A 12,324-nucleotide genomic window follows, 5' to 3' on the forward strand; every position below is an offset into this window, starting at 1 on the left:
ATCCATCCCTGCATTTGCCATCTCAAATTGCCCCTGTCCAACAGGAGCACTGGGATGTGCTGGACAGGAGATGAAGGAAGGGGCCATGCCAGTGAAAATTCACCCAACCCAGAAAGGCAGGCAGTGCTCAGGGGCTCTCTGTGCACCCTGGGGCCTCCAAGCCCTTCACACATTTCAGAATTTGCACTCCCCAATTTTCCACTTTGTCTCTTTGGGTTACTATTGTACCATGAAGATGTAAACAAACATCACAGTCAAAGCCAGAGGCCTGTGTTAGACTCACCATCTGTGCAGCCAGAAATATGTCTAGCACCTGAGTAAAGAGGCCAAACATAAATCCATGGCCATGGAGAGGAACTACTTGGTGTCACACTATTGGCAGACAAAAGGCAAGAACATTATTTTGGGCTTCAGATATTTGTGGGGGAAGAAGTGATGAAAGAGCAGGAGGAGGGAAGAAGGATGAATAAATGCACCAAAAGGAAAATGAACCTGAAAGATGTCCCCATGTGCGAACAGAACCATAAGAGCTCCTCTCAAGGCTGCTGCTGTTGATGGTTTAACCTTTCCCCAGTCCTGCTCCATGCTCCAGCACTGCTCCAAAGGCTTGGATGGGGACAAGGACACACAAAATACCAGGGGCTGTTACTTGGGCAAAGCATCAGTCACTGAAATTGCCACACAAACCCATCAGGTGGAACGTGCACAAGCCCAGGTAAAGACCAGGTGACCCAAGCCCATCATCCCAACCACCCTGACTGCTGCTGGGGGAGCAGAACCTGCTCTGCCATCTCAGCTCCAGCCCAGCTGAGCTCCTGTGGCACAGGACAAACAGGAGCTGACTGGGCCACAGCTGATCTCACCCACCAAAGGAGTGCCAGCCCTGCCAGCTGCACGGGAAAAGGTTTGGAATCTCAGCTGAGGAGGATGACGCTGTGCTGCCCCCAGCCCTGCAGACACAGCCACCCTCAGTGCAATCCTCATCCTGCTCCCAGGAAAGCCTTCTCCACTCCTCCTGGCGGCTCCAGGAATGCAACAGAGGTGTCTCCTTCACAAAACACAGCCACTCTTCCTCACTGCACTTCCCAAGGCAGAAGCACAATTCCAGGCAAGTATTTGCAAACATGCAGACCAGCTAGCAACTGATCCCAGCATCCCAGAGTGGTTTTGCAGGAAAGGAGCTCAAAGCTCATCCTGTTTCAACCCTGACACCTCCCACCATCCCAGGCTGCTCCAGCCCCAATGTCCAGCCTGGCCTTGGGCACTGCCAGGGATCCAGGGGCAGCCACAGCTTCCCTGTGCCAGGGCCTGCCCACCCTCCCAGGGAGGAATTTATTAATATCTAATCTGAATTTCTCCTCTTTTGCTTTGAAACCATTCTCCCTATCACTGTCTGCCTGTGTAAAAAGTCACTCTCAATTTTTCTAAGCGCCCTTTCAGGACTGAAAGGCCCCAGTGTGATCTCCCCTAATAAACCTGATGGGGAATACTGGAATGTTACTGCAGGAAATCCTTGCCAGGGGCTCCATTTCTGTTGAGTTTATTAAGACCCTCCAGAAACCAAAGTCTGCAGGAGCCCTGAGCATCTTCCCCACCAGGACCACAGAATAATGTAAATTAACAGCAAATACACGCTTAAAAATATGCAGAGGAATGCTGCTCCCAGAATTGCTGCTCTTTAAAAACATACTTTTTTATTTTGTGCAGGCTGTAATTACAGATGAAATTTTGGACAATTCCCTAACCCAGTTTTCACTCAGTCTTTATCCCAGGATCAGGCACTGCCCCCTCACTCATGGCAAGCACTGTTCTGTGCCATTAAAATCCACAGGAGGACAATGTGGGGAGAAAGGGCAGCTGAGGATGAGTAAGAGGGGCATAACCTGCTCCCTGGCAGCACAAACACTGTGTTTATCACTGCACTGATAAACTCAAAGTACACAACAAATCAAACAGGGCTCCCTCTCTCAGACTTACCCTAACCCCAATCAAACCCCTCACTTGGAAATAGATAGATACATTAAAAATACCAATTCTGCATGTCCTTAACCTGAGCACACACATGTCCAATCAGCTAATTCAGACAGCAGCCCTGATTTGGCTGCTCTGGCCCATTTAACAGGAAGTGTCCAGAGGTGCCCCTGTGCTGCTGCAGCTCTGGCTCTCAGCACTTCAGGACAAAGCTCTATTTCACAGGTTTACAGCTCTCCTGCAGTGGGGACACTCCAGCTTTCTTCTTTAAGGTTGTGTTATTCTTCACTGTTACATCCCCTTAAAAGCTGGAAAATCAAACTGCCTTCCCTATCGACTTTGCCCTTCTCCAGACAGCAAACATTGTATTTTTGTGGAGTTTTAGTGCACATGTCTCTCTCCTATTTATTTCCTCCTTTTCAGCCCCTACCTGCATCATCATCATCACTTCCAAAAGCACCTGCACAAATCTGCAGGAGCCTCAGAGAGGGGATGTGGCATCACTCCACAGAGGGTAACACAAACCTTCACTCACTGCAGCCAGGCATCCCAAAGGGATAACAAAGGGAACAAAGGGATAAACTGCAGGGAAAGCTACACCCAGGGCAAGCTCACACAGGGAAACAAAAAATACAATGCAGAGGTCAGGTTTGTACAAGACCTGCACTGTGCAGGGAGCTCAAAACTCAAGATCTGCTCTCCTGGGCACTGCCCAGAGCTCAGCACAGGAGCTCAGTAACAACCACGGCAGAAAAAGGGACAATTATTGTCTCCGTCTCACAGGAACTGACTGAAAACACAGTGCCCTGATGTTCACAGGCATTCCCAGCTCTGCCTGGAGGTCTTCAGCCCATCCCTTCCCCAAGCTGGGCACAGGGGATTGCCCAACCCACACTGCAAGTGGCACACTCAAATCCCTGCCAGGACCCTGCAGACTTTTCCAGCTTGTGGAAAACAACATTCCCTCCCATTTCCTCCTCCCTCCCAGGATGTCCAAGCCCCCAGGAGCACTGAGAGGTTATGGCATGGCAGCCTGGCAGGATGCATCTGGCACAACAAGGATCTGAACCCAACTGCTGTGGCCCAGTCCAAGCCCAATTTCCCTTTTAGCTCAAACAAGAGGCATCACTCCCAAGGGCAGAGCCCAGCCCCTGTGGGGATCAGCACAACTGAGGGCTCTGTAAAAATGGCAATGGCAAAGTGTGCAAGGTTGTTCCTCCTTCCTGTGTGGGAGTAGAACTCCCTGTGAGGATCCCATAAGGGACCTTGGAAAATTAACCTTGCAGAGAGCTCCTCATCACAGGGAGGATCCTGACTGCTATTTTTACTTGGCAGCTAAAGCACTTCTTCAAAATCAGAGTGATATTTCTTGCCAATTTTGAAACCAGGACAAAGTTCCATCTTAACTTCGGTACCTCCTTAAATATTAAGGGATTTATAATTGTGCTAAAACTGCAACAGATTGTGCCAAAGCTCCAAATTCTAAATTAATACCAACTTCCCACCCACTGCCTTCCCTGGGCAGAATCTTGGAGGGACAGAAGCAGCAGATTAACATTTCAAAGCTGAGCCCCAGCCTGTCTCTGGGTCTCCAGGGCAAACAGGCACTTCCCTTGCGAGCACTCAGGAATGCACATGGCCAATCCTGTCACCCTTAAAGGGACACTGGGATCTCGGGGAACAGGAGTCAAATCTGATGTACTGCAGGGACTCAGAATAAATCTGAGAACGTAATGTGCTAAAAATAAAAAAATTACAATTTGCAGGCAGGTTAAAGAAGGTAACAGTTGAAAGAATTAAGCTTGCTAAACAGAGGCAGTGGATTTATTTTTAAGTGTGAACTACAGGCAAGTCACTCTAAGAGGTTTTGAAACATGAGCAGTGTAATATTAACCACTGACAACACTCAAGTAATGAAAAAACATGTTTTACTTGCAAAAATGACATTTTCTTTCAACTAAGCACTCCAAAAATAACCCAAACGGATCCAAATTCAAAGACTCACACATTTGTCTGCTGCCATCCCTGCATTTCAGCAAACCCATGCTCCTGAAGCCTGGTGAGCCCAGAGAGCTCCTGCATTTCATTTTTTGGCTGCATTTATAATAGATGGAGATATTCAAACGAACCAAGGGGATTCCTAGGCAATCTCTGCAGCTCCCCAGGCTCTCAGGGATGATGACACCTCCCCAGCCATAAGTGCAGCCATTGCCTCCCCTCTGCCTCTGGAATGCAGCTCCCCATCTCCAATTCGGTGCTCTGGGGGATGGCATCACCACAGACAGCAGCCGATGGAATCCCTTCATTTCCAAACTGCAAACCTGCCCCAAAAACGGCTGTGAGCACTCTCTGTGTCTGAAACCTCCACTTTTAAACCTGAAAACATTCAGTTTAAGATCTGGACTCAGTGAGATCTGCAGTGTGTGTCAAATTCTATCACAGTGCTTGAGTTAGAAAAAGCCTCCAATGAAAGGACATGGATTCTCCATCCCTGGAAGTGTCCGAGGCCAGGCTGGACAGGGCTTGGAGCACCCTGGGACTGTGGAAGGAGCTCCAAGGTCCTTCCCAAACCCAGACCAGTCTGGGGTTCTGTGATATAATCACAAATATACCTAGCTAAAGAAAGATCCTACATGTAACAAGTACCAGTGAGATGCTTTATGTACAAATAGTGCCAGGTTATTTGCTGTGATAACTGGCTGCTAATGTAGGAAGCCATTTGGGTATAGAAATATTAATATTAATCAGAGATTAATTAGTTATCTGGGAATACTAAAGCAATTTCTTACCAATCCTAGAAAGACACGAGTTGTGCCTCCAAGGACGGATAAGAAGACAAGATCCTGATGAGTAAGGGCTGTGTAATTTCACCAAGAGTATTTGGAGAACACAAAGACTTTGACACAGAAAATGCAAGTGCTGAGACTCATCTTGAAGAGTCTCCCTCTGATAAATTGTGACAAAAATGAAAGCAGAAACTGAGACAGCAACAGACAAATGGAAAAGGCAAACAGTTTGATCAGAGACTGCAGAAAAATCACAGATTTCCCACTTTTGGCAGAAATGTTACACCAGGCCAGGAGACATGGAGCCCTCCAGACCCTCAGGGCTCACAGAGGCAGACCCTGGTGGCCCTGGGCCCTGGGCCCTGGTGGCCTTGGTGGCCCTGCCAGGCACAGAGTGCTCTCCTGAGTGGGACATGCTTGGCACAGGCACCTCTCAGCTCCCAGGGGACACTCTCTGCCCTGCAGGGAGGGATGGCAGGGCTGTCCCATGGCCTGGGACACTGCCAGGGATGGGGCAGCCCCAGGGCAGCCTGGCCAGGGCTCAGCACCCTCTGAGCAAGGAAATTCCCCTAACAGCTACCTCTGGCAGTGGGAGCCATTCCCTGTGTCCTGTCCCTCCATCCCTGTCCCCAGTCCCTCTGCAGCTCTCCTGAAGCCCCTTCAGGTCCTGGAATTAGCTCTGAGCTCTCCCTGGATCCTTCTCTTCTCCAGGTGATCACCCCCAGCCTGTTTATTAACAATTATTTGGTATACATTATTTAGTTCAGAGTATTGATCTCTGCTCACACTGTTTAGGTTATTGAAGATTCCCAGTGGGCAGCAGGCTCACCTGAGCAGGTGAACACCCCTGCCCTGTGCCCCAGCTCACTGCTGCCCTTAGCCATGGCATGGCAGCAGTTCCACAGCTGCAGCAGAGCAGAGCTGACTGTGAGCAGCCCCAGGGGAGAGGCAGGCAGAGGATGAGGATGCCTCTCCCATCCTCCCCGGCCTGATGAGGATAAACCCTCCAGCCAGGCAGGGCAAAACCTGCAGGAAACACAAATAATGGGAGGCACCCTCCAGCCTCCATCAGCCCTGAGACAGCACAAAAGCTTGGCTCGCTCTCCTCTGCAATTTTTGGTGATAAAATTACTTGGCTCTGAGCACTCCAAAATGCCCTTTCAGTGCCACACAGGACACTGTCGTGTTTTCCTTTGCTGTGCTTCCCATTCATTTGCACAAATCACCTTTTCTTCTTCTCCTAAATTACATTAAAATAAACAATGGAAATGTACAAAGGAACCTATATTCTCTTATTGAATAATTAGATGCTATCTTTGGGTACATGGCCAAAGTCTGACATCCAATAAATCCAAGACAAAGGCTCAATTAGCCCAGATAATGCCCATAAAGGCAGCAGCGCTTTACAGAGATATGTAAATGTCAGCACCTTCATTTTACAGGAGAAAATGAAGTGCTGAGAGCAGCCCTGGTCAGATCACATCACATCCAAGAATCCAGACCCCTTTATTCCCAGACTAATTAGCATCTCTTATATCAGTGTTCCTGTACATACCAACAATCATCTCTGCTGTAACATACATGAGAAATATCACACCCAATCCCTTGGAAAAGCTGTGATTTTTCTATAAAACAACTCTGATTTTTCTATAAAAAAACAGAGTGTACATTCACTCTGCTTATTTGCAAGTTCAGTAAAAAGCTGCTCTCCTAAATAAATAAATCACAGAATCGTTAAGGTTGGCAAAGTCCTCCAAGATCATCCATGCCCAAACTTTGACTGAACACCATCTTGTCAACCAGACCTCTGCACTAGGTCCAACCATTAAAATATACCTCTAAAGATGTAAAGAAATAGAAAAAAAAAAAAAAAAAAAAGACCTGAAAAGGTTTTTAAACATTAAGAGAACTTTTTCTTGGGAAGAAAAACAATCAAGTTTTGGACAACAACCAAAAAAAATTTCAGTTATTATCCTTGGCACTCAGAAGTGAAAAAAAAGTCCAAGATTTTATAAGTCTTTATCTTCTTCCAGCAGACAGAGTTAACTGAGCTGCTCCACAGAAAAAAACAAACTTGAGAAGAAAAGAAAGTGGTTAGTCATGAGGGATTATAATAGCCCATAGTAAACAGCCTGGGCCATCAAACAAACAGAGCAAATTCCCCATCCTGCAAGGAGCTGGGGAATTCTCCCAGAGCAAGTGCAGGAAGCTGGGGATGCTGGTGAGAGGCAGCAGCTGCCAGCAGGGAATGCTGAATGAACCTCTGGGGGCAGCCAGGGTGAGCACAGCCCGTGGATTCTCCAGGGCACAGCACACCCAGCAAGCTGCAAATGCACACCCCACTCACCAGTGGGCTTGGAGAGACTGGCAAAAATAACTTCAGAAAAATAAACCCTCCTTCATGGAGCTCTCTGAGCTCACAGCTCTGATTCCCCACTAACAAACTGTCAGTGCCTTCTGCTGTGGGCTGCAAAAAGAAAATGCTCAGAGCTGCAGGATCCTGCCAGGATCCCAGCCTGGCACACTGGGTTACTCAGGAAAAGCCTCTCAGGGCCTTGGACCTGTGTCTGGGGTTTGAGGAATGTGCAATTAAAATCAGCTGCTCCTAAAGTGGCAGAAGGGTGGAGGCTGACAATAATAAACTCATTTGGAGGCAGTGTCTTCTCCCCAGCTCTACCAGATACCAAATTAGAAACAGTTCTGGCAGCATTTTGTCTGCTGCTTGTGAGGCAAAAGGGAAGAGACTTGCTAAAATTCAGCTGACAGGGTTTTGCATTTATCCCAGGTTCAACCAGGGCAGGCCTGAGGAGTGGGGAACATCCCTGCACTGGCCCCAGCTGACAAGAAACAAAAGGCCCAAGCAAGCATGATGTTTCATTCAGAAAAACTCCATTTCTCCACCAAAACACCTCCACTGGACTGGTAAGACTCTCAGACAAACCATCAGTGCTGACCTTTCCTGGAGCAGAATTCTCAGCACAGTGAGCAAGGTGGGGATGGGACCACATCTGCACAACCATGGAGTCACAGCATCATGGAATATCCTGAGCTGGGATCATCCACTCCAGCTCCTGGCCCTGCACAGGACAGCCCCAGCCATCCCACCCTGTGCATCCCTGAGAGCTTTAGCCAAATAATTCTGCAATTCTGGCAGGCTGGAGCCCCCCATCCCAGCCAGCTGCCATTGTGGAGATCCTGCAACCCAACCACACAACATTTCAGCAGGAATTTCCTACTCACTCCCACACTACATGCCCTACTTTAGGCTTTTAAACCAGTGTGGCTGCACAGAAGTGAACTTTTCCAGCTTCACACAGCAATGCTTTCCCCCTGCATAATGCTGATTATCAAACCAGGCCAGGCAGGCACAGCAGATCCTCACAGATGCCTCGGGGAGAGAAATTAACCCAAAATTCAGACAAGCAAACCTCTGTTGCATTATGCAGCCTCAGGATACAGACTCATGACTTAACTAAATAGACTTTTCCTACAGACTATCTCCTACAAACCATCACTCCGTGTTAATCAGGCTTCTGCAGAGCTTCTCTGCTCAGCACCCAATTTAATGTGACAAACTGGGAGCTTATCACAGCAGCCATCACACAATGCAGCCTGATAGGAAAAGCTCAGAGCCTGCTTCCAGCCAGCATGACCTTTTCCAGCATTTTTATAGATCCTTGCATATATTTACTAGCAAACACCAGGGCAACAGGGTAATGAGAGCTACTGATAATACCATGACCAACAAGTCTGATCCTGTATCAAAAATTACATGTGAAGCTCAACAGGACTGAAGCTTTGAGCATGAATACTTGGTTGGTGGCAGAATGAAAAAAGCTCAGGAACAGGAGGAAAATGTAGAAAAAATGTAATTCAGAGTGAAAGGAGGTGACACAAGGAAAAACTGATGAAAAACATGGCTGGGTGAGGAGCAGCTGGAGAGGCTCACAGAAGACATCTCACTTGATGAGAGCACAAAGGCAATTCAGCCAACTCCTTCCAACATGAAAGCAAGGTGGGCCAAGGGAGGCCCAGCAGCTCTGGGACAGATATCCAGTGGGAGTGCACTCCTCAGCTGCCCAGGGCTGCAGGGAAGTGGAGTCAGTGACCCTGAGTCCAGCTAATAGCAGGGGACCCTCCCTGCCCTAATGCTGGATTATGCAAAAGACCATCCAGAACTGCCAAGTCAGGGCTTTGCATTATCACTGCACAGCCCAGCAGAGGCACTGAGATAAGGCATGAGCCTGGCCAGCAGCTCTCATTAACCCTTCTCTCATTAACCCCTCTCATTAACCTGCTCAGGCGGCTGACAGAGCAGCCTCTGCTCTCCCAGAGCTCCTGGGACAGGACAGAACTGCAGAATTCCAGAATTCCAGAATTCCTCCTCCATCCCAGTGCCCTGGCACAGCCAGACCCCAGAGATGAACTCTGTGCCTGCAGTGCAGCCACTGCTCCGAGCCAGAGCTCAGCCTGGAGGTCCCTCCCGAGGTGACACAGCTCTGAGGACACCTCTGTGCCACACAGGAGGAAAATTTAACAGGTTACACTCAGGTTACACAGAGGGGATTCCCATGGACTCATCCCCACAACCCCAAGAGCTGAGGAAACACTACAGGACCCCGCTCCAGAGAGAAGAACTCTTGTAAACTCCCAACACTTGCACAGACCATCAAACTCAGGGCACATTTCCAGCCCTGCCTGACCCAGCCACCCCTCTGTGAAGGAAACAAGATGCTCTAATATTTATTTTCCAAGTTGACTGCAGCAAAAGGAACTGCTGTGACCTGAAGTGAAACTCCAAATCAAACATTTCCAGCTTGAAAAAGTTTGTTGCACTCTTGAAATGTTTACCACAATAAATCTGGAAGGTTACTGGTAGGCCATGCAAGAAAGTCTGACTTCAGAAAGGGTGACTGTCACAATGCAGCTCCTCAAAGTGGGCTGTAAAGTTGTAAGTAAATACAAGGAATAGCCACACTCAGCTTGCACAATAATATTTAAAATACTTCAGAAGAGCAGATGAGCTGCTGTGGACCTGCTCTCCAGGGTGACCAGGAGAGGAAAACAGCAACCTGAAGTGCAGGAGATTGCAAAGAGCTCTCCATGCAGAGAGAATGGAATTTAATGCCCAATGCAGGCTGTTTGGGGATAAAACAATTAATATCTGGTCAAGAAAGCCCCTTGTCCTACAGAGATTCCGCAGAAACACAGATTCCCAGCCACACCAACTGATCTGCAGCACAGAAATCCCCAAAATCAGTGGGTTTTGCATGGAATTTTGTCCTTGGAGTTATCAGAGGCTCTCCCATCAACAGCCTGTCAGCAGAGCAGTTCCTCCCAGGGGTGCAGTGAGTGTGGGGAGCAGCCTGAGCTGCAGGCATGACTTACAGTGGTGTGGTGAGAGACACTGCCTCCGATGTTGAGGTTCTTGAGGAGCTGTGGGGAGCCTCCATACTGGCCCGAGATCTGCTTCCTGACCTCGGCTGCCACGGTCCTGCAACGACACAGGGACACGGTCACCCCTGCAGGGACATGGCAGGGCATGGGCACACACCCCTGTGTGCCCTCTGCAGGGATATGGGCATGGGCACACACCCCTGTGTGCTGGAATGGAACCAGGCACAGGGACACGGTTACCTCTGCCAGGACATGGCCTGGGCGTGGGCACACATCCCTGTGTGCTGGAATGGAACCAGACACAGGGATACAGTCACCTGTGCCAGGGACATGGCATGGGCATGGGCACACATCCCTGTGTGCTGGAATGGAACCAGACACAGGGATACAGTCACCTGTGCCAGGGACATGGCATGGGCATGGGCACACACCCCTGTGTGCTGGAATGGAACCAGACACAGGGACACGGTTACCTCTGCCAGGACATGGCCTGGGCGTGGGCACACATCCCTGTGTGCTGGAATGGAACCAGACACAGGGATACAGTCACCTGTGCCAGGGACATGGCATGGGCATGGGCACACATCCCTGTGTGCTGGAATGGAACCAGACACAGGGATACAGTCACCTGTGCCAGGGACATGGCATGGGCATGGGCACACACCCCTGTGTGCTGGAATGGAACCAGACACAGGGACACGGTTACCCCTGCAGGGACATGGCAGGGCATGGGCACACACCCCTGTGTGCTGGAATGGAACCAGACACAGGGACACGGTTACCTCTGCCAGGACATGGCATGGGGCACAGCCAACCCTGTGGGCTGGAACCAGACACAGGGACACAGTTACCTCTGCCAGGACATGGGCACACATCCCTGTGTGCCAGGGACATGACATGGGGCACAGCCACCTCTGTGTGCCAGGGACATGGGATGGAGCACAGCCAACCCTGTATGCCCTTTTCCAGGGACATGGCATGGGCACAGCCACCCCTGTGTGCCCTCTGCAGGGACATGGCATGGGCACAGCCACCCCTGTGTGCTGGAAGGGAAGCAGACACAGGGACATCACCTCTGCCAAGGACATGGCATGGGGCAGAGCCACCTGGGCCATCAAACAAACACAGCAAATTCCCCATCCTGCAAGGAGCTGGGGAATTCTCCCAGAGCAAGTGCAGGTGGGGCTGGGGGTGAGAAGCAGCAGCTGCCAGCAGGGAATGCTGAATGAACCTCTGGGGCAGCCAGGGTGAGCACAGCCCGTGGATTCTCCAAGGTGCAAATGCACACCCCACTCACCAGTGGGCTGGGGAGACTGGCAAAAATAACAACTGCTGGAATGGAAGCACACACTGCTCACTGCACCAAGGCTGTCACAGCCCACCAGGAACACACCAAACTCCCAGAATCACAAAGCCCTTACAAGGCTGCAGATACACATTTTTAACAGCAATTAAATTCTTTTCCCCTTTTGTGATCTTCTCCTCTGTGCACATCTGTGGCAATAAGATGCACGTGACCCCGAGCACAAATGATCTTGTTCCCAGCAGGCTCTTCCAAGGAAAGCTCTTCTCCAGAGCTCTCCTCACCCTCCAGCAGTTCCTGGTCACACAGCTGCTCCTGCACTCGGCATTTCCATCCCTCTGCCTATTCTTGGGGTCTGGAGTCACAGTCAGACAAAGGAGCAGGAAACAAATGACTGGGTCAGAACAAAAAGGTGTTTCCCTTCCTGTGTAGGAAAGGTAAAGGTGACAAGCAGAGGAAACACCGGCACAGAGCCTTGTGTGTCTGCCAGACAGAAATTCCACCACTGGGGAATTTTCTGCACAGAGCAGCCCTTCCACGCCTGGAGGGTGAAAGCTGTGACCCCCCAAGGTTTCCATTCTGGTAAAGAGCCACATTGTCTCTGGTAAGGCTGAACACACAACAGGTGGGTAAAGCCACCTGGAGGGGGAAGGAGGAGCTCAGCAGAGGGAATGCTGACGGCCAGGGGCTGTGTGAACACAGGGCCACAGGCCCAGCCCCACCGTGCCATGGCCAGCTCTCCATCCTGCATCCCAGCAGGAATCTGCAGCTCCTCTCAGCAGGGACACCCAGCCTCTGAGCAGGGTGGGAATGGGTTTGTGCCAAAAGCAAACCAAAACCCAGATTCCTCCCACAAAACAAGCTGTG

The 12,324-nt window shown here is 50.0% G+C and overlaps 1 protein-coding gene across 4 annotated transcripts in view; it reads right to left on the reverse strand.

Annotated features, from left to right (window-relative positions):
• Positions 1-12,324, reverse strand: part of DOCK7 (dedicator of cytokinesis 7) — a 98,716-nt gene that overhangs the window by 78,649 nt on the left and 7,743 nt on the right. For all 4 annotated transcript variants that reach the window (XM_059477727.1, XM_059477726.1, XM_059477725.1 and 1 more), the window contains exon 2: positions 10,146-10,251. In XM_059477727.1, the coding sequence (XP_059333710.1) occupies positions 10,146-10,251 (106 nt within the window). The remainder of the gene's footprint in view (positions 1-10,145; positions 10,252-12,324) is intronic.

The sequence above is a fragment of the Ammospiza nelsoni genome, chromosome 9 (genome assembly GCF_027579445.1).
Source record: "Ammospiza nelsoni isolate bAmmNel1 chromosome 9, bAmmNel1.pri, whole genome shotgun sequence".
Taxonomy (NCBI): Eukaryota; Metazoa; Chordata; class Aves; order Passeriformes; family Passerellidae; genus Ammospiza; species Ammospiza nelsoni.